Genomic DNA, 21,372 nt, shown 5'->3' with positions numbered 1-21,372 from the left:
GTGATTCTCATCTCAGTATATTGTCTCTAGGTGACATTTGACACTGTATGGAGGTATTTTGGGTTATCAAAATTTGGGAGGATGATTTGCTGCTACTGGCAGGGATACTGTCCCAAATTTCACAGCATATAGAACAGTTTCCCAAACAGAGACTTAATAGCCTCAGTATTAATATTAATGATGCTGAGGGTGAGATACCTGGCCTTATACCAGTTGGTTCCCTGTCTAAAAATGAAAGTGTTAGTCACTCAGTTGTGTCTTTGTGAACCCATGCACTATAGCCCACCAAGCTCCTCTGTCCATGGAATTCTCCAGGCAAGAATACTGGAGTGGGTTGCCATTTCCTTCTTCAAATAAAGTAGGGTTCTCAGTACTATTATGAAGATGCTACATGAGCCTACGAGAAAGATAACTAACTTGTACATGACAATGTTGTCTAGGAAGAATGCCAGTTTTATTTATAACTTTAAATATGTATACATTTTATTTAGTATTCCTACCTTATTTTACTCATAAAACCCTCATTGCTATAACAAGAATGTGGACATATTTTTGATCTTGGAGGAAAGCTCTTAATATTTCATGTTATCTGCAATATATATGGTAGTTTTTATGTAAATATACAGAATTAGTTTCCTAGGGCTCCTGTACAAAATACCACAAACTTGGTGGCTTAAAAAATTTATTCATTCAGGAATTTGTTATTTTTAAATTTTTGTTGACTTTCCTTGAACATTAAAGATTTTTTTTTTTTTTTTTGTTTTTGGCTACACTGGGTCTTTGTTGCTGGGCTTTTCTCTAGTTGCAGTGATGGGAGTGAGTCTCCAGTTGCACTGCATGGGCTTCTCACTGCAGTTTCTTCCCTTGTTGCGGAGTATGGGCTCTAGGCACACAGGCTTAAGTAGCTGTTGCACGTGGGCTCGGTAGTTGCCCTTGGGCTCGGTAGTTGCACCTCCCAGGCAGTGGGGCACAGGCTCAGTAGTTGTGGTGTATGGGCTTAGTTGCTCCACGGAAGGTGGGATCTTCCTGGATTCGGGATGGAACTGTGTCTCCTGAATTGGTAGTCGGATTCTTTACCACTAAGCCACCAGGGAAGCTCAGGAATTAGTTCGTTCAAAGTTCTGGAGGACAGACCTTCAAAATCAAGGTGCTGACAGAGCCATGCTCCCTTTGAAGATTCTAGGAAATAATTTTTCTTTGCCTCTTCCAGCTTCTGGTGGTTGCTGACATTCCTTGGTTTGTGGAGGCATAGTTCTAACCTCTGCCTCTGTCTTCATAGAGCCTCCTTTCTTTTGCTTCTCTGTGTCCTTCTTTGTACCTTGAGGTCACTCATTTGATTTCCAGGTCCATTCTAGCTCAGGATGACCTCATCTAGAACCTTACCTTAATTAAATCTACATGGTTTGATCTCCAAATAAGGCCACATTGAGGTTTTAGTGAATGTGAATTTTTTGGGAACACTATTCAACCCACTATACCTTCTATGCTTAATTTGCTACAGCTTTTGCTATGAAACTTATTGAGAATGGATATTTGTTTTCATCAAATACTTTTTTCTATATCTACCATGTTGTTTGTATGATTTTTTTCCCCCTTGTAGCCTTAACATGGTGGATTCCTTTGGTTGATTTCCAAAAATCTTACATTCTGTGAGTAAAACTGACTTAACCTGGTGTTTCATCCTACTTATATATAAGTGGCTATAGTTTGCTATTACTTTTTAGAGTTTTGTGTTTGTGTTGAAGAGATACACAAATTGGGTTGTAATTTCCCTTTCTTGCAATGTTACTGACCTTTAAAAATATTATGGCTATTGAAAGGAAAGGATTGATAATGGGTCTGTAACTCATCTGCTGTTTCATGGTAACCAAGAGAAAGAGGGATGGTGGAAGGGAGAGAGAGAGTGCGCGAATGGAGAAAGGAGTCATAGAGGTAGAAACAGAGAAGACAGAGAGAGGTAGAATGATGGGCTGGGAGAGACTGAATGAGAATAAGAGGAAGAGGTGATCTGGTCAAATCTTCATGAATACATACTTAGTGGATCTCTTCCTAGTGATGTTTTTTAGAGTATGGATAATGGAATGTTATTAATAGCAGGATATATCTCGTCCTTCTAGTTTGCTCTTGGTAAATTAATATGGAATTTAGGTTCCATGGGGTACATGACCTATAGAAAAATATTAGTGTTCCTCTGTAATTACTGGGATATTATAGGGAGAGATTTCATGACCAAAATAGATTTCATGACTTTTTCTAAGTGATATTCTTAATGCATCATTGGAGATCACATTTTATATCTGGGTCAGAGAGCATCCTATTGCAATAAGAAAGAACCTGAGCAAGCTACACTGGCAGTCTCAGACTCCTGCTTCACTTTGTGTCTTCCAGTTACCTGAATCCTTTGAATTATTACGATAGTTTGAAACTGTAAAACTGTAAAAACTCTGATTCCTCTGTGTTTGGTTTGACACTCAAATCTTTTGTCTCAACCTTATAAACTTAAAAATATATATATTTCTAAAGGAGTTTAAGAGTTCTTGTTTTCTTCTTAAATGTTTGGCAAATTCACTAGTAGAACCATTTAAGTATTTTTCTTTTTATTGGAGTGGAATGTATCAGATTGCAGCTAGGTGATAGGAATCACACAACTAAATTGTGCAATGAGAATTTAAACAATCATTACCTTTGTTAAAGTGTTTAGCTAGGTAATTGAAAGGATAAATGATTGTTAATCTCTTCTCAGTCCACCTAATTTTTGCACAATGGGTTCACCTGTGGAGAAGAACTATGGAGTAGGCCTCTTACACAAGCTTTTTCTAGCTTCTACCCCTGTAGAATGTTTGGCCTGTTGGCAGCATAGATAGGTCCTTCAAATGATACTGTCTTTTTAGGATGGAAATCAATCCCTTGAAGGTAGTTATTAATATTTAACCCCTTCTAAAATGGAAAAGACAGAAATATTTCCTTCCTGGCATTAATAAATAATTCTGAGTATAGATTATCTTTCCCATTTTTAGTGCTTTGTCCAGCACAACTAGCCAAGTATTCCCGGTATCTGATTTTCAACATGAAATCATGCATAATATTTCCTTAGGCTGAAAGTGCTCACTTTATAGCAAAGAAAATTCACAAAAGCAAACATAACTAGGGAACCAATTCAACTTATCATATACTGCACAACTGAGATCTGATAGCACATTGGCAAAGCCTGTTAAAATTACAACCGAGGCACTAGTTTGAAGATGATACACTGCAGAGTTGGGGTCTGTGCTTCAAAATAACATGCTTTGAAGTGTCTTTTGATAAGTGCTATGTCCCCCACAGATAAATACGTGCATGTGTGCTCAGTCGTGCTCGACTCTTTGCAACCCCATGGACTGTAGCCCGCCAGGCTTCTCTGTCCGTGAGATTCTCCATGCAGGAATTGTGGAGTGGATTGCCATGTCCTACTCCAAGGTAGCTTCCTGATCCAGGGATCGAAAAACCCATGTCTCCTGTATTGACAGGCAGATTCTTTACTACGGAGCCACCTGGGAAACACATTAAATGCACATCTCTGTAAAGCAAGTGTTAGTCGTGCAGTCATGTCTGACTCTTTGTGACCTCACGGACCATAGTCTGCCCGGCTCCTCTGTCCATGGAGTTTTCCAGGCAAGAATACTAGAGTGGGTTGCCATGCTCTTCTACAGGGGATCTTCTCCTATAAAACAAAGGGATAGAGAAAACAGTACTATCTCTTATCATGAATTTCAGTAAACTTCTTGTGCAGTTTGTGTTTTCTATTCCTGAAATCTTAGGATCTGCTGAAGTGGGGAGAATGCTTTTTTGATGAGATATAGTATGGTTTCTAAAAAACAATTTTTGGCTGCTTTTCTGTCATTTGGGTTTCCTCATGTTAGAAGAACAACAGTGAGAAGGCTGAGTAATCTCATTTTTATCCCATATTGGATAACGATAGGGTTGCTGCTTCTTAATGGGTTATACAATGAAGAATATTTCTAAAATGAGAGATCCTTTTAGGCTACATGGTTGGCTCCATGGTTGATGGTAGCTGTAAAAGTGCAATTGTAGCAACAATAGGCTGGCAAGAACATTTTAACCAGCAACTCAAATGCTCATAAATTAACTGGGTCATCTCACTGGGTAAGCAACATGGATCATTGGAAGAAGTGCATAAGGATGAGGGGGATTTAAATGAGTAACAGAAGAAAATATCAGTGAGGAACAACAGTGCTGCCATAGCCTGTCTCTCCTGTTTAGAGTCTTTCTTTTGTGAAATTGAAAACCACCATTTTGAAGAGTCTATGACAGGATGAAGTAGAGTTAAACAGGAACTAAAGTGGACTATGCCTGGACATTTATTGTTTTCAAACAAGGATATGGTTTCCCACTGCCAGCAACTGAAAGTATACCTGATGACTTGTCTCTATATACAGTATCCTGTGTGGGAAAGGCTGGGTATGCTGAGGAATTAATGTACTCTTTAAAGGTGAAATTAAAGAATACTACAGCTTCCTTTCCTTACTTGGGACATTTCTAAATCTCAGACTTTATTGAGTCCCCCAGAGGGCTACAGTAAGACTATCCGCCAGCTACATTTACATTCTTCACTTGTCTCACTTTGCTAAATAATGATGTTTCTGAAAATAAGCTTTCAAGTAAATCAGTTTAGTTCAGTCGCTCAGTCATGTCCGACTCTTTGAGACCCCGTGGACTGCAGCACGCTAGGCCTCCCTGTCCACCACCAACTCCCGGAGTTTACTCAAACTCATGCCCATTGAGTTGGTGATGCCATCCAACCATCTCATTCTTCAAGTAAATCACCCATAATCAAATTTTGTCTTTAGGTCTTCTTCTGAGGGAACACTAAAGAGTAGCTAGGTAGAGCTACTAGTTTTACATATATTCTATGTGATGATTCCTAACATTCAGCAAAGCAAGTCTGCCACTTATTTTCAAACCTTATGAGAAACAGAAGAGATTCCATTATATTATTTCTATTATCAAGATGATACATTTTAAATTATAAATATGGTTTAGTAAAGAGTGATACTGTATACTAAAATAACCATTTTTTTTTTTGTTGGATTCACTTTTCCAGTAGTAGTTAAGGCAAAGAGCTGATTCTCTATAGAGCTGAAGGAATATGTTCAGTGGGGTAGACGCCATGTCCATATCTGGCCATGTTAAATATCAGATGCCTAGTGTAGATATCTAAGGGACAGATAGATGGATAGTTTTAGAGTTCCAAACACAGCTCTAGTCAGCAAAATCTGACATAATGTCCCTCTTTGTTCAATCTTTTTATATCTACCTTTATGTCTTTGTTTCTTAATGTATATATGGAAGGATTCAAGGTAGGGGTAATAAGAAAGTCAACAATGAAGAGGTATTTATCAACTGTTGATGTGGGGAAAGGCCATACATAGAGAAATATGCATGGAGTGAAAAAAAGAACCACCACAGTGATATGAGCTGACAAAGTGACAAATGCCTTGGACAAGTCTCCTGAAGAACGTTTCCAGACAGTGACCAAAATGAAGATGTAGGAAAGGATTAGCAGAAAGAAGGTACCCATAGTCATGAAACCACTGTTGGCAGCAACAATAAACTCAAATTTGGCTGCATCTGTGCATGCAAGTTTTATGATCCTGGGAAAGTCACAATAAAAGCTGTCTACTTTGTTAGGACCACAAAAGGGCAAGTTTATAATGAAAGCAAATTGAGACATAGCATGGATCACCCCAGCTACCCACCCAGTTATTACAAATGAAATGCATATTTTAGAATTCATGATGTTCGAGTAGTGAAGAGGCTTGCAGATTGCTGTGTACCTGTCAAATGCCATGGCTATGAGTAACACCATCTCCACTCCTCCCATAATATGAATGAAGCATGTTTGTGTCATACAACTTTTGAAAGAGATTATCTTGTATTTATTTGGAAGGTCTGTAATCATCTTGGGGACTGTGGTAGAGGAAAGGCCAACATCAATGAGTGATAGGTTGGCTAATAAGAAGTACATAGGAGAATGTAAGTGAGAATCCAAAATTACCAAAAACAAAATGAAGAGATTTCCCAGGATGATTCCTAAATAGAGCAAGGAGAATATCAACACGAGAAAAAGTGCAATTTCCCAAGAAGTAGAGAATCCTAACAACACAAACTCAGAAACCACAGAGTCATTTGGTCTATCCATTGACTTGGGCAGAAGAGCTCTTTCTCAAATCACCTGAGAATAGGAAAAGAAAAATCACAGTCAGTAGTACAAAAGCAGACTTCCAGTTTTTTTTTGCTAGTGTTTCCTGTGGGTTCCACTTTCCTGAGTGTGAAATAATTTAATTGGATAAAGAAAAAAAAAACATAGAAACATTTCGACGATCAGGAGAATTTTTACATAAAGAGAGAAAAATGAATATTTCAGATGGGGATAATTGTGGTTGCATTCCTTCTTATTCCATTATTAAGATAATTATTTTGTTTCACCTCTCAAGAATTGCTAAACATTTTCATTGACTACTGACGTTGGTATTCTCTCAGCTGAATAGTCTTAGCCATTTCTGTCACCTTGATATTAATGCTCTCATACTAACTTGTAGTCCTACTTATCTGAATTTCTTGTTCACTGGTCAAATGGAGATCTTTCAGCCAAAATTGTTTATGTAATTGTATTTCACCTTGCTTCACCCAGTATGTGGTTGTTGTTTGTTTTTATTTGCATGTGTGTGTGTGTGATTTACCTGGGAAGTCAGAGGCTCAGATTGAGATTATTCATAATGTTCTATTCAATACGTTACCATAATTGTGCTTGCATTAGCCTATATTTCAAATAAAATATTAGATATAATAGAATAAACACCAGTAAGTGTTTAAAAAATAAAGTTGTTATTAATAACATTTATTGATTCCTTCATGCAAGGCACTGTAATAAGCACATGATCTTTTTTTTACCTATATAAAATTCCATACGATAAGCACTATTTGATTAGATTCATTTTACCCATGGAGAAGTTGAGTCTCAGCAGGATCAAATGTAAGAGCCAGAACTGTGTCTATAGGTTTAGGGTACCGCAATGCATACCCTAAACCTTGGCACTGTGCTCTCAAAGGCCAGCCTCTTCAAGTATACCCTAGATATTTCCCAAGGATCCATCAATGAACTTTCAAGTTTATATTTTCCTTGATTTATTAGTATAGTGAACTGTGTTAAAAAAACAACAACAACAACAAAACTCTGGATTTTTTTGTCCCCTTGTTATTATTCCTTTTTTTCTCAACTATTCATTGGCAAGCGTATTCTCACACTTCATTAGCTAATACTGGTACCCACAGATTTCTTATTTATAGAAAGGAACTCTGGATTCTCAACATATCATATGATAATCACTTTTCAATGATTATTTACCCTAATCTCCCTGTGAGGTTTAGTACTGTTTATTATGTGACTTTTGTGACTCCACCCTCTGCTCTTGATTCTTGCCTCACTAAAGCTATTCACCTTTTCACTCTTTGTCAATAAAAATTCAGTTTTTCAGTTAATGGACTACAATCTCTCAGTTTTAGGAGAGAGCAGCCCTATTCCAGCTTGAGAGCATGTTTTATGGTTTTTCTAAACCAGATATTGTAATCACATTTTCCTCGGCCATGGATTATTGTAAGGAGGAGCATGTAGTCTGGAACTTTTCAACAAGATGTAAACCAATAAAAACTATCTTTCACAATAAAAGGAAAGGATTTTCCCACCCCATTTTTTTCCCTCCATGTGATGCTAATTTTATGCCTGAGAGTGAAGCAATCATGCAACTCGAAAGCCTATATACAAAAGAAATAACAAAAAGTTAGGGAGGAATCAGGAACCCAAAATGCATGTTGAATCACTTAATCAAAGCCCATAATGGTCTTTATTCTTGTGCCTTCTAGTATCTACATGGTCACATCAGCGTCAGTACCTTTACCACTGGTCTCCAGAGTAGTCTATTTAAGCTCTATGGAGCATATACAAACGGAAGTCCACCTGCACCTTCAAGTTAACACATGGAAATTTGAACTCATATTACATCCACTCCAATGCCTTTATAAATGTTATTACTACTCCCTCAGGTCCCCACTATAGACACCTGTGTGGTACTCTTGTTTGTACTTCACTTTCCATCTCTAGTTGTATAGTTTTTACCATCAAATATTTCTCAATTCACTTCCCTTTTCTTCATTTCTATTGTTTTTTTGTGTTGTTGTTCTAGACTTCATATTTTCCTACCTTGTCTGAATGATTTCTCTGATCCATGCTTCTCTGCATCCAACTCATTTATAGTCTGATTATAGATGTTTATCTAAAGTCACATAAAATCAAAGGGCTTTCCCACTTAAAGACTCTGACCTATCAAGAGAAAATTCTTGAAATCCCACAGCATATCATAAAATATCTGAGAGGAGATGAGCAATATTTGATTTTAGGAGATATTTATATAGAAAATTTAGGGTATGAATATATCAAAATATTACTGAATAAACTTCAAAATTGATTTCTGATAAAAACTTTTTAGTGAAATCATTTAAACAGATATATTGAATTTAATAAAAACCTATAAAGTATAAGAAAGATCTCATTCATAAATTAAACAAATGTACTATGTATGCATTCTATTGAAAAAAACATAAATTTTTCTGAGATATCTGAAACAGACAAAATGGAGATAAAACCGTGCTAATGGAGAAAATCATGCTAAAAGCTTCAGGCTATAAAAATATAAATTGTCACTGAACTAATCTGTAAAATAATTACAGTGCTCATTAAAAGTTCAGTGGAGTTATTTTACAACATTAAAAAGTGATCCAAAAGTTCATTTAAAAGCTCAGGTTTTGAAAATATAGCAAAATGGCACTTGGGGGAGAAAAGAAATGTTTTCTAAAGATATTTAAATATATCATAAATACATGCTAATTAACCTCAATAATTTGACTACATTTGAAAACATAAATGTAACAAAGCACAGTTAAGAATTAGATACAAATTAAGGAATTTAGTATATGGTAAAAGGCATTGCTATTATATAGAAAAGTAAAGAGTTACTTAACACATTCAGAGTATTCAATAGTTGTTAAATATGTAGCCCAACACTGGAAACCTCAAATTTTATAATACATCTTACATATTTATAGCAAAGTAAGTTTGGGATAGTTAAAAACCTTAAATCTGATAGTAAAATTATAAAATTCTAATAAAATATTTCTGAATTAGTTTCTAAAGCAAGGTGGAAGAGGTCTTTGTCCTATTCAAATTTAGAAATTAGATTCGGTTTTACATTTTATTCTCTACAGAATGAAACAACCCCCATTGCTGTGAGATGGAGGAAGCAATGCTTCTCATGCTCAGCTGAAGGGCATGTGAAGAGGTGCAATCATTCCAGAGGACGATTGAGTAACAGATGCAAAAAATCTTAACTGTATCACCAAGTCCAACTGGAATTATTTTGAAAGGAAATAAAATGAACAATGTGTATTAATGTTAGTTTACTTATCATCTTTTTATAGGAACAGATTGGAACAATACTAAGTGTTTGAGTAAAGAATGGATTAAATGGCTATACTTAAACAAACCTTTGAAGGATATTTTATGTTCATGGCACAAAATAGTATTAACTATGAGAATAGGACCATACGATATAAAACAACATGAGTGAAAGTCATTCACATAAGGAAATAAGGTGAATTAACAAAGGACAAGGGCAACAAAAAGAGAAATAAACTGTAGAGAGTCAAAAAGGAAGTGATAATTATGGAGACAGATGCTGAAGAATTTAAGAGTGAGTTCTCCCCTACCTGCAGAGGCTCACATTTCTCTTTCAGTGGCTTCAAAGGATTGAGAAACACAAGTAGATTGACTCCTTTTTATATTCATCATTATTGTTAAAGACATATAATATTTAAACCATTCCTACCATGGTTATTAGTGACTAATATCTCTTCCATTATTGGCTTTTTATAGAAATTAGGTCTGTCATGAACGTTGGCTTTTCCCAAGGGCCAAGTATCAAGAGATGTAGAACAGAGTAATCGGGAGATTGAACAATTGGTCTTATAAGTAGTGACTATGTGGTTCTGACAATATTTTTTTCTAATTTGAGATTATAGCTGTTCATTAAATTATTGATACCATTATTATAATTGATTATATCTGTTCAGTATCGATATCATATTAAAGACCAAATACAATAACATGCTTTTAATCACTAATCCCAATTAGAATTTTGAGAAGTAATGAGCTGGTATTTGAAAAATATGGGAATTTGAAGATAGTGTGAATATGAACTCAAAAATTTCACTTGGAGTTTTCATACCTAAAATTATTCTGTAGAACTCTAGAGACAAAATTTGTTTTAGTAGAAGGCAACATGTAACTGGTATTTTCACAGTCTTCACAAACCACTTAATAACAGCTCATCCTATCTAGGGCTTCACTGTAGGATCACTTTTGATTTCTATCTGTAGAGCTGCTGCTTGGGATCCTTTTTGTCTAGAAATAATGCAGTTCCCATCTAAAGGAAAGAGAAGCTATTTATTTAAGGTGAATCTATTTTCTGGAGATATTAGCTCCAGGTTTTTAGTCCTGTTTTGGCTAAAATGGCAAGCAAAGTTTTTTTATGTCATGTGTATATTGGCTAATTTTCATAGAGCTAGACAAATAGTGGATTAGAAAGTGATGAGAATATAATGTCTGAGAATAATAAGATTATAGTATGTAGTTGCTCAGTTGTGTCTGACTGTTTGTGACGCCATGGACTATAGCCTACTAAGCTCCTCTGTTCATGGAATTTTCTAGGCAACAATACTGGAGTCAGTTGCCATTTCCTTCTCCAATAAGATTATAACCAGAGATCAAATTGCCAACATACACTGTACCAGAGTAATAATATAGTACAGTGTATGAAGTGTGAATTGTGTGGAAGAGGAAAAATCAAGACAAGAAAGCAGTGAAGAAACAACTAAGTGAATTGAGGATCTTTTCTTTGCAAACTTGAATCCATAAATATTTACTGTTCCCAGTGAGGCAAAATTATAGAGTGGGAAGGCAATAGGTACAGGGTTTAAAAATTAAGAATACAGTCTCTATTGACTATTTGTTTTCCTCCTCATTTTAGGAGTATGGACTATAGGGAAAGGTGAGGCAAAAAATAAGAATGTGTAATTACATGATTTATTATTTAAACTGACGGCAAAAGTCAGGAATATTGATCAGTTTTATATGGCTACTAGTTTAGAAGCATGAATATTCTTACATGGATATTATTATTAAATTAAAAAATATTTTTAATATTTTGGGTCATCAAAAAGCAAGATAGTTCCAGAAAAACATCTACTGCTGCTTCATTGACTACACTAAAGCCTTTGACTGTGTGGATCACAGTAAATTGTGGAAATTTTTTAAGAGATGGAAATATCAGACCATCTTACCTGCCTCCTGAGAAACTTGTATGCAGGTCAAGAAGCAACTGTTAGAACTAGGCATGAAACAACGGCCTGGTTCAAAATTGGGAAAGGAGTGTGTAAAGGCTATATATTGTCACCCTGCTTATTTAACTTATATGCAGAGTACATCATGTGAAATGCTGGGCTGGATGAAGCACAAGCGGGAATCAAGATTTCCAGGAGAAATATCAACTTCAGACATGCAGAAAGTGAAGAGGAACTGAAGAGCCTCTTGATGAAGGTAAAAGAGGAGCGTGATAAACCTGGCTTAAAGCTCAACATTCAAAAAACAAAGATTTTGGCATCTGATCACATCACTTCATGGCAAATAGATAGGGAAAAAGTGGAAAGAGTGACAGATTTTATTTTTTTGGCTCCACAATCACTGTATATAGTGAGTGCAGCTATGAAATTAAAAGATGCTTGCTCCTTGGAAGAAAATCTATGTCAAACCTAGACAGTGTGTTAAAGAGCAGAGACATCTCTTTGCTAACAAAGGTTTGTTTAGTCAAAGCTACGGTTTTTCCAGTAGTCATGTACAGATGGGAGAGTTGGACCATAAAGAAGGCTGAGAGCCAAAGAATTGATGCTTTTGAACTGTGGTGTTGGAGAAGACCTGAGAATCCTTTGGACAGCAAGGAGATCAAACCAGTCAATCCTAAAGGAAAACACCCCTTGGAAGGACTGATACTGAAGCTGAAGCTCCAATATTTTGACCATTTTATGCAAAGACCCGACTCATTTGAAAAGACCCAACTCATTTGAAAAGACCCTGTTGCTGGGAAATATTGAGGGGCACGAGGTGAGGGGAGTGACAGAGGATGAGATGGTCGAAACCCATCACTGACTCAATGGGTGAGTTTGAGCAAACCATGGGTGATAGTGAAAGCCAGGGATGTCTGGCTTGCTGCAGTCCATGGGGTCACAAAGAGTTGGACACAACTTAGAAACTGAACAACAAGACTATTCTATACTTGAGAGGCCTATAGAAAGGATATGTAACTTTTAAACAAAAAATTATCTATGAAGAGTAAGTTTACTTCACATAGTCACAGCAAGCAGAGGGAAAACCCAGAAAAGCAGAGGAAAGAGTCTTTTCTCCTTTATAGTCTTGCCATCTTCCTCTAGCATGCTCTGTCTTCAGAGCACAAAATAGAGACAGATGGGAAAAACAGAAATGTGGTTTGCAGAGTCCCATGAATAGGAAGCACAGTTGAGAGACTATAACAAATAAGACAGTAAATGTTTTAATTGCGGATTCATTTTTTTCAGTAGTACAGGACCATCAAGATATTTCTGCTTTAGTAGCTAGCTTCTCTGAGGAACTTTCTTATTTTGTGTAAATTTAAAAATTTTGCATAATATCCACTTGCAACATTTTTGCTGTAATGATGTGCCCATTTTCTATTTTTGTATTTTTTATGGGTGCCTTTTCCCTTTTTCTTGATTGGTCTTTGGCCTCTTTGAATAACCAATATTGCTTTTGTTGATCTGTTGATTTTTAATATTTTAAAAGTTTATTAATGCTTATTATTATTTTTCCCTTCTACTATTCATAGTTTACTTTTGTTGACATGGATACTTGTACCATTGATGCATCTACACATCTTTCATTAATATTTTTAAAAAATATGTGCTGACTGTTTTTAATAGCCAGGACATGGAAACAACCTAGATGTCCATCAGCAGATGAATGGATAAGAAAGCTGTGGTACATATACACAATGGAGTATTACTCAGCCGTTAAAAAGAATTCATTTGAATCAGTTCTGATGAGATGGATGAAACTGGAGCCGATTATACAGAGTGAAGTAAGCCAGAAAGAAAAACACCAATACAGTATACTAACTCATATATATGGAATTTGGAAAGATGGCAATGATGACCCTGTATCCAAGACAGCAAAAAAGACACAGATGTGTATAATGGACTTTTGGACTCAGAGGGAGAGGGAGAGGGTGGGATGATTTGGGAGAATGGCATTGTAACATGTATACTATCATGTAAGAATCGAATCGCCAGTCTATGTCCGACGCAGGACACAGCATGCTTGGGGCTGGTGCACGGTGATGACCCAGAGGGATGTTATGGGGAGGGAGGTGGGAGGGGGGTTCACGTTTGGGAACGCATGTACACCCATGGTGGATTCATGTCAATGTATGGCAAAACCAATACAGTATTGTAAAGTAAAATAAAGTAAAAATAAAAATTTTAAAAAATTAAAAAAATATGTGCAGATATATAAAGTCTCTGCAAGCATTTTATAGCTGCATTCCATATGTTCTTATGTAGGTATTGTATAATTTTTTCTATTAAATTCAAAAATGTTTAAATTTCTATGTTTATTTTTTTGTGAAATATGGATAACTTAGAATCAAATTATATTAAATTGATCATGAATTAAATGAAATTCATATGCTTTGTAACTAGATGGAGGGTAGGACCTCATTTTGTAAGTCTGCTAGAACTAATTATATAATCTAGAGAGGACTCAATCAGGATGCAGTGTAATTATATTCTTTCATAGAGAGATATGAAAGGAAGTTGCATGCAGGCTTCAAATCACTTATGAATCAATGGTGGCCTCTAAAATTAAAAATTTATATCAATGAGCACAACTAAGATAATTTTATTTAAGAAGTATCCAGGCAGCCATTATAAGATCCAATATGTGTCTGTAGACAGATGAAGTTTCCATGATCATCTGGTTTGGACTAATGTAAATTTTCAATTATCTCTTGATATAGTATGCACTTCTTCTAAAATGTATTTTCTTATATTTAGAAAATTAATAACTATAATTATTTGCAATCTTTCTTAGGTCAGTTGTATTGTCATCATGGGTGCTTTGATTATTGGCACAGAGATAAAGATTGATATGTCAGGATTAAGTTTATTGTTGTTAATATAGGGATCTGACCCAATAAATCCTTTTTTCTTCTGTTCACAGGAATAAAGTAACAATGAATATACTGTAAAGATTTGTTAATATAATTTTATTCAACCAATGACAAATATCATCCAGGGTTATGAAACATGCACTACTACACAGGCCAACTCATTTTAAAAGTTTACAAGATGGAAACATAGCTAGTACATTCCTACTTACAGTAACACCAAACTGCATGGCTTTTCCTTCTGTATATATTTTACTATTTGAATATGATATATGTGTCTAGGTACATATGTACTTTTTGAGGGGGTATCAGGTGAACCCTTCCCTAGAAATCGAAACCGATTAGGTATACAGCCCAGAACTACAAGGACTTTCTGAAATCTGCAGTGAATGAATGAGCAGTTGTATTTTTTTTTTTTAATGCCAAAGAGAAAGGTTTTCCTTTATTTTTCCCTTAACTTTGCATTATACAAGATTTAAAGTGTAGCAGACAAAATAAATAACTCAGGATGAACAATGCATATTTGAACAATGGTACAATGCTAAATAGGACATTACCCACAGCATTCAAGTATTCTTCTGGAGTACATCCTTTTCCTGGTTGGAGCATTGGCTTTGCTCAACTTGTGGCTTCCATTATTGACTCCAAGGCAACTGTTCCAGGTGTTTCTTAATCCCAGCCACTGGGACAGAGGAAAGAATCCTGAGCTAATATCAATATCTTTTAAGTGATAGCTTGAAGGCACACACATCATTTCTCATATCCTGTTGCCAGAATTTAGTCATGTAGCCACAACTATCTATGGACATTAGGAAATCTCTGTAGCTGGGTGGTCATGTATCCAGCTATAATTTGAGAGGTGTTCTGTTAGTAATAGGAAGAATAGGCACTTGACCACTGGGAAAAGTTAGGAGACAGTCATTGATATATAGTTTATTCACATGTTTAACTTTACAAAACAATATAAATTGTTTTTCAGAGAGGTTAAATCAATTTACACCCACACACAAGGCAAAAAATTTCCATGAATACACATTCTCAACAATAACTGCTGTTGTTTGATGTCCTTTTTATAAACCTGTTTCACAGATATAAAATACCATTTCATCATGATCTTGTTACATATTCCAGATTACTTATGAGACAGTTTTCAGTGAAATAAATACCCGTTCATGTCTTTTGCCCATTTTCTGCCCTTTTGGGATGTTTACCTTTTTTATTCACTTATAGGAGGTATTCTGATTTCTGTAAAATATTATTGTTTTTTGTTGATGGTTCACTTTGACCTCATCACTCTGAATTTCTTTTGCTTTGAAGCAACAAATTCTTAATATTTCTTCAATATAAGTTAAAATAAGTAAATAAAATAATTTATTAATATAAGAAAAGATAATTTTTCAATCCAGTGAAAATCCATTTGTTTGTGTATTTAAGAAAAAATTTTCAAGGGAACTTCATTTTTAAATCAACATTTGACACTTGAAAACTTGAATTACAGGGATTATATTGTGCAATACAAGTATTGTAGCTTGATTTATTTATATTTTGTTTTCCAAGTAGAGACAGACCACTCAAATATCTTCCTTAACCTTTATAAGCTGATTTAGATTTAGGAGGAGTAAATCAAATATTTCTAGAAATGAGAATAATGATAATTAAACCAAACTGATTTATTAAGTATACATAAGTTAGGTAAAATGCTTAGCATAGTCTTGGGAATATAGGTAGTATTTAATAAATAGTAGATTAATTTTTTCAGAGAAGGCAATGGCAACCAACTCCAATACTCTTGCCTGGAAAATCCCATGGGCAGAGGAGCCTGGTAGGGTGCAGTCCATGGGGTCGCTAAGAGTTGGACATGACTGAGTGACTTCACTTTCACTTTTCACTTTCATGATTGGAGAAGGAAATGGCAACCCAGTGTCGTTGCCTGGAGAATCCCAGGGAAGGGGGAGCCTGGTGGGCTGCCATCTATGGGGCTGCACAGAGTCGGACACAACTGAAGCGACTTAGCAGCAGCAGCAGCAGATTTATTTTTTATAGTTCTTGTTATCATCATTATTACCATCTAGTAATTTTGTATCATATACAAAAGAATATATAGGCAAATTTTTATTCTCTTCAAGTGATAAGAATATAAGTACTAGAAATTTGAATTTGTATTCTTAATGGAATAAATAGAAATCATATATCTGAGACTGCTTATAGCTTATAGATATGAACATATTTTCAGTTCAGTTAACAGGTCAAAATATGTCTAAATTGGGGAGCACACAGTGGAATTGCTGACTATATGAAAGATCTAAAAATTACACCTTGAATCCATATACTAACTTATCAGTCTCTTTATGGCATTCTTAATCTCTTTATTTCTCAGTGTATAAATGGCTGGATTCAAGAGAGGTGTGATTACTGTGTAAAATACAGCAAGAAACTTGTCCACCCAAGTGATGCTAGGTGGCCACAGATAGATGAAGATGCAGGGTCCAAAGAACAGCACCACCACTGTGATGTGGGAAGTACAGGTAGAGAGTGCCTTTGATGCCCCATGCTTGGAGCTAAGACGGACAGTCACCAGGATGTAGGTGTAAGAGATCAGCAAGAGAATGAAGCAAGTTGTAGCCAAGACTGCACTGTCAGCATTTATCAACAGTCTCAGAGTATGAGTATCCATGCAGGCTAGTTTAATCACTTCGGGAATATCACAGAAAAAGCTGTCCACTATTCTGGGTCCACAGAAGGGAAGATCTAAAATCATAGCTAGTTGACTTGTGGCGTGGACAAAGCCAATGATCCATGATGTCAATACTAGCCAGATGCACTTCTGTCTGTTCATGATGCTGGAGTAATGGAGTGGCTTGCAGATGGCTACATAACGGTCATAGGCCATTGACACAAGCAGTACCATCTCACCTCCTGTAAATACATGCACACAGAGGATTTGGCTCATGCAACCCTCAAAGGAGATGGTTTTATTATCGTTTAGGAAGTCTGTGGTCAGTTTAGGAGTGGTCACTGAGGAAAGGCAGAAGTCAACAAATGAGAGATTGGCTAAGAGGAAGTACATTGGAGAATGGAGATGAGAGTCAGTGATGATTAAGAACACAATGAAAAGGTTGCCCAGGACGGTCATCAGGTAGAGTGCAGAAAATGGCAGTAAGAGGAATTTCTGGAGCTCCTTTGAATCACAGAGTCCATGAAAAATGAACTCAGATACCACAGACTGATTTGCTCCTTCCATTTAGTGCATTTCTAATGTGACCAGAAGAGCTGAACTAAGAACATCTAGAATGGAAAGCAGAATTTATGTTTGGGTGCTAGAGAGCAGATAAAGTGCACTCACGTGAAAATTGAAACCTTAACAGTGTACTAAATTCCAAAATGAAAATAAAGTTTTTCAAATTTATGGTGGTCACAATCACCTAGCTCCAGAGCTAATTAAATGTAGAAGGGCAGGTCAAAAACTTTACCTGTCAAAGGTATAGTTCTTATGGTTATGCAAAATTAATATTCTGATACAAGTGCCAGTATGGCACATTACTATGTATTTCATAAACAGTTTTTCCAAGACTTTAACCTGCATTTTTTTTGCAGGGAAAATGAATGTGTAATATATATTTGGAAGTTCTTTATTTTTTTAGGCTCTGTTCATGGTAATAATCTAATACTACATTTCTCGCACAAAACTTGCTTCTCAGAAACAAAACTATTTCTAAGTAGATGTGTATGAACAGACTGAATTGAACCAGTCTTAAAACTGTGAGAAAGAATAGTTTATCAAGTTGCTTGAGAGAAGAGGTTCATGTTACAAAGAAACCCCAGAGGCTGGTTGCACTTTTCTAGTGCTAATATTTATTTCCACACATTTTGAATCTCCCCATGATAGGATATATTCATAAAATTATATATTTCTGAGCCTGAGTAACTCCAATTATTAGCATATATTGACTACTCCTTGGCCCTCACTTGAAGCAAATTTCTTCTTTGAGAGTAGCCTAAATAATAAAATACTGAAAGCTATGTTTACTCCTGACTCCCCTTAGAAGACAACACATACATTTTAATATCACTTGTACCAAAGTGGTCACTTATATAAATTGGTCTCTGTCAAAATATACGTATATGAGTTTTTCTGTATTATGTAAGCCAAACAGCAAGATCTTCTTTCCTTCCTTCCTTCGGTCAGTCAGTTCAGTCTCTTAGTCGTGTCCGACTCTTTGCAACCCCATGGACTGCAGTATGCCAGGCCTCCCTCTCCATCACCAACTCCCAGAGTTTACTCAAACTCCTGTCCATTGAGTCGGTGATGCCATCCAACATCTCATCTTCTGTCATCCCCTTTTCCTCCCACCTTCAATCTTTCCCAGTATCAAGGTCTTTTCAAATGAGTTAGCTCTTCGAATCAGGTGGCCCAAGTATTGGAGTTTCAGCTTCAACATCAGTCCTTCCAGTGAACACCCAGGACTGATCACCTTTAGGATGAACTGGTTGGATCTCCTTGCAGTCCAAGGGACTCTCAAATAACCTAACTCTACACCTAAAGCAACTAGAAAAGGAAGAATTGGAGAACCCCAGAGTTAGTAGAAGGAAATAAATCTTAAAAATTAGGGCAGAAATAAATGCAAAAGAAACAAAAGAGACCATAGCAAAAATCAACAAAGCCAAAAGCTGGTTCTTTGAAAGGATAAATAAAATTGACAAACCATTAGCCAGACTCATCAAGAAGCAAAGAGAGAAAAATCAAATCAATAAAATTAGAAATGAAAATGGAGAGATCACAACAGACACAGAAATACAAAGGATCATAAGAGACTACTATCAGCAATTATATGCCAATAAAATGGACAACGTGGAAGAAATGGACAAATTCTTAGAAAAGTACAATATTCCAAAACTCAACCAGGAAGAAATAGAAAATCTTAACAGACCCATCACAAGCACGGAAATTGAAACTGTAATCAGAAATCTTCCAGCAAACAAAAGCCCAGGTCCAGACGGCTTCACAGCTGAATTCTACCAAAAATTTCAAGAAGAGCTAACACCTATTCTACTCAAACTCTTCCTGAAAATTGCAGAGGAAGGTAAATTCCAAACTCATTCTATGAGGCCACCATCACCCTAATACCAAAACCTGACAAAGATACTACAAAAAAGGAAAACTACAGGCTAATATCACTGATGAACATAGATGCAAAAACACTCAATAAAATTCTAGCAATCAGAATCCAACAACACATTAAAAAGATCATACACCATGACCAAGTGGGCATTATCCCAGGGATGCAGGGATTCTTCAATATCCACAAATCAATCAATGTAATTCACCACATTAACAAATTGAAAAATAAAAGCCATATGATTATCTCAATAGATGCACAGAGGGCCTTTGACAAAATTCAACATCCATTTATGATAAAAACTCTCCAGAAAGCAAGAATAGAAGGAACATACCTCAACATAATAAAAGCTATCTATGACAAACCCACAGCAAACATTATCCTCAATGGTGAAATATTGAAAGCATTTCCCCTAAAGTCAGGAACAAGACAAGGGTGCCCACTTTCACTGCTACTATTCAACATAGTTCTGGAAGTTTTGGCCACAGCAATCAGAGCAGAAAAAGAAATAAAAGGAATCCAAATTGGAAAAGAAGAAGTAAAACTCTCACTGTTTGCAGATGACATGATCCTCTACATGGAAAACCCTAAAGACTCCACCAGAAAATTACTAGAGCTAATCAATGAATATAGTAAAGTTGCAGGATATAAAATCAACACACAGAAATCCCTTGCATTCCTATACACTAATAATGAGAAAGTAGAAAAAGAAATTAATGAAACAATTCCATTCACCATTGCAACGAAAAGAATAAAATACTTAGGAATATATCTACCTAAAGAAACTAAAGACCTATATATAGAAAACTATAAACCACTGATGAAAGAAATCAAAGAGGACACTAATAGATGGAGAAATAGACCATGTTCATGGATCGGAAGAATCAATATAGTGAAAATGAGTATACTACCCAAAGCAATTTACAAATTCAGTGCAATCCTTATCAAGCTACCAGCCATATTTTTCACAGAACTAGAACAAATAATTTCAAGATTTGTATGGAAATACAAAAAACCTCGAATAGCCAAAGCAATCTTGAGAAAGAAGAATGGAACTGGAGGAATCAACTTGCCTGACTTCAGGCTCTACTACAAAGCCACAGTCATCAAGACAGTATGGTACTGGCACAAAGACAGACATATAGATCAATGGAACAAAATAGAAAGCCCAGAGATAAATCCACACACCTATGGACACCTTATCTTTGACAAAGGAGGCAAGAATATACAATGGAGTAAAGCCAATCTCTTTAACAAGTGTGCTGGGAAAACTGGTCAACCACTTGTAAAAGAATGAAACTAGATCACTTTCTAACACCGCACACAAAAATGCACTCAAAATGGATTAAAGATCTAAACGTAAGACCAGAAAATATAAAACTCCTAGAGGAGAACATAGGCAAAACACTCTCAGACATAAATCACAGCAGGATCCTCTATGATCCACCTCCCAGAATTCTGGAAATAAAAGCAAAAATAAACAAATGGGATCTAATTAAAATTAAAAGCTTCTGCACAACAAAGGAAACTATAAGCAAGGTGAAAAGATAGCCTTCTGAATGTGAGAAAATAATAGCAAATGAAACAACTGACAAACAACTAATCTCAAAAATATGCAAGCAACTTATGCAACTCAATTCCAGAAAAATAAATGACCCAATCAAAAAATGGGCCAAAGAACTAAATAGACGTTTCTCCAAAGAAGATGTACAGATGGCTAACAAACACATGAGAAGATGCTCAACATCGCTTATTATTAGAGAAATGCAAATCAAAACCACAATGAGGTACCACTTCACACCAGTCAGAATGTCTGCGATCCAAAAATCTGCAAGCAATAAATGCTGGAGAGGGTGTGGAGAAAAGGCAACCCTCCTACACTGTTGGTGGGA

At 35.9% G+C, this 21,372-nt stretch overlaps 2 protein-coding genes across 2 annotated transcripts; both read right to left on the bottom strand.

Annotated features, from left to right (window-relative positions):
* Positions 1-5,263: 5,263 nt before the first annotated feature.
* Positions 5,264-6,199, bottom strand: LOC101106852 (olfactory receptor 4F21-like). The gene has a single exon (XM_027972235.1). The coding sequence runs from the start codon at positions 6,197-6,199 to the stop codon at positions 5,264-5,266; it is 936 nt and encodes a 311-aa protein (XP_027828036.1).
* A 10,493-nt stretch (positions 6,200-16,692) lies between these two features.
* LOC114115710 (olfactory receptor 4K15-like) lies at positions 16,693-17,604 on the bottom strand. Its single transcript, XM_027972191.1, has one exon. The coding sequence runs from the start codon at positions 17,602-17,604 to the stop codon at positions 16,693-16,695; it is 912 nt and encodes a 303-aa protein (XP_027827992.1).
* Positions 17,605-21,372: the final 3,768 nt, after the last annotated feature.

The sequence above is a fragment of the Ovis aries genome, chromosome 7 (genome assembly GCF_016772045.2).
Source record: "Ovis aries strain OAR_USU_Benz2616 breed Rambouillet chromosome 7, ARS-UI_Ramb_v3.0, whole genome shotgun sequence".
NCBI lineage: Eukaryota > Metazoa > Chordata > Mammalia > Artiodactyla > Bovidae > Ovis > Ovis aries.
The sequence above is the reverse complement of the archived record's forward strand: the minus strand, read 5'-3'. Positions and strand labels throughout refer to the sequence as shown.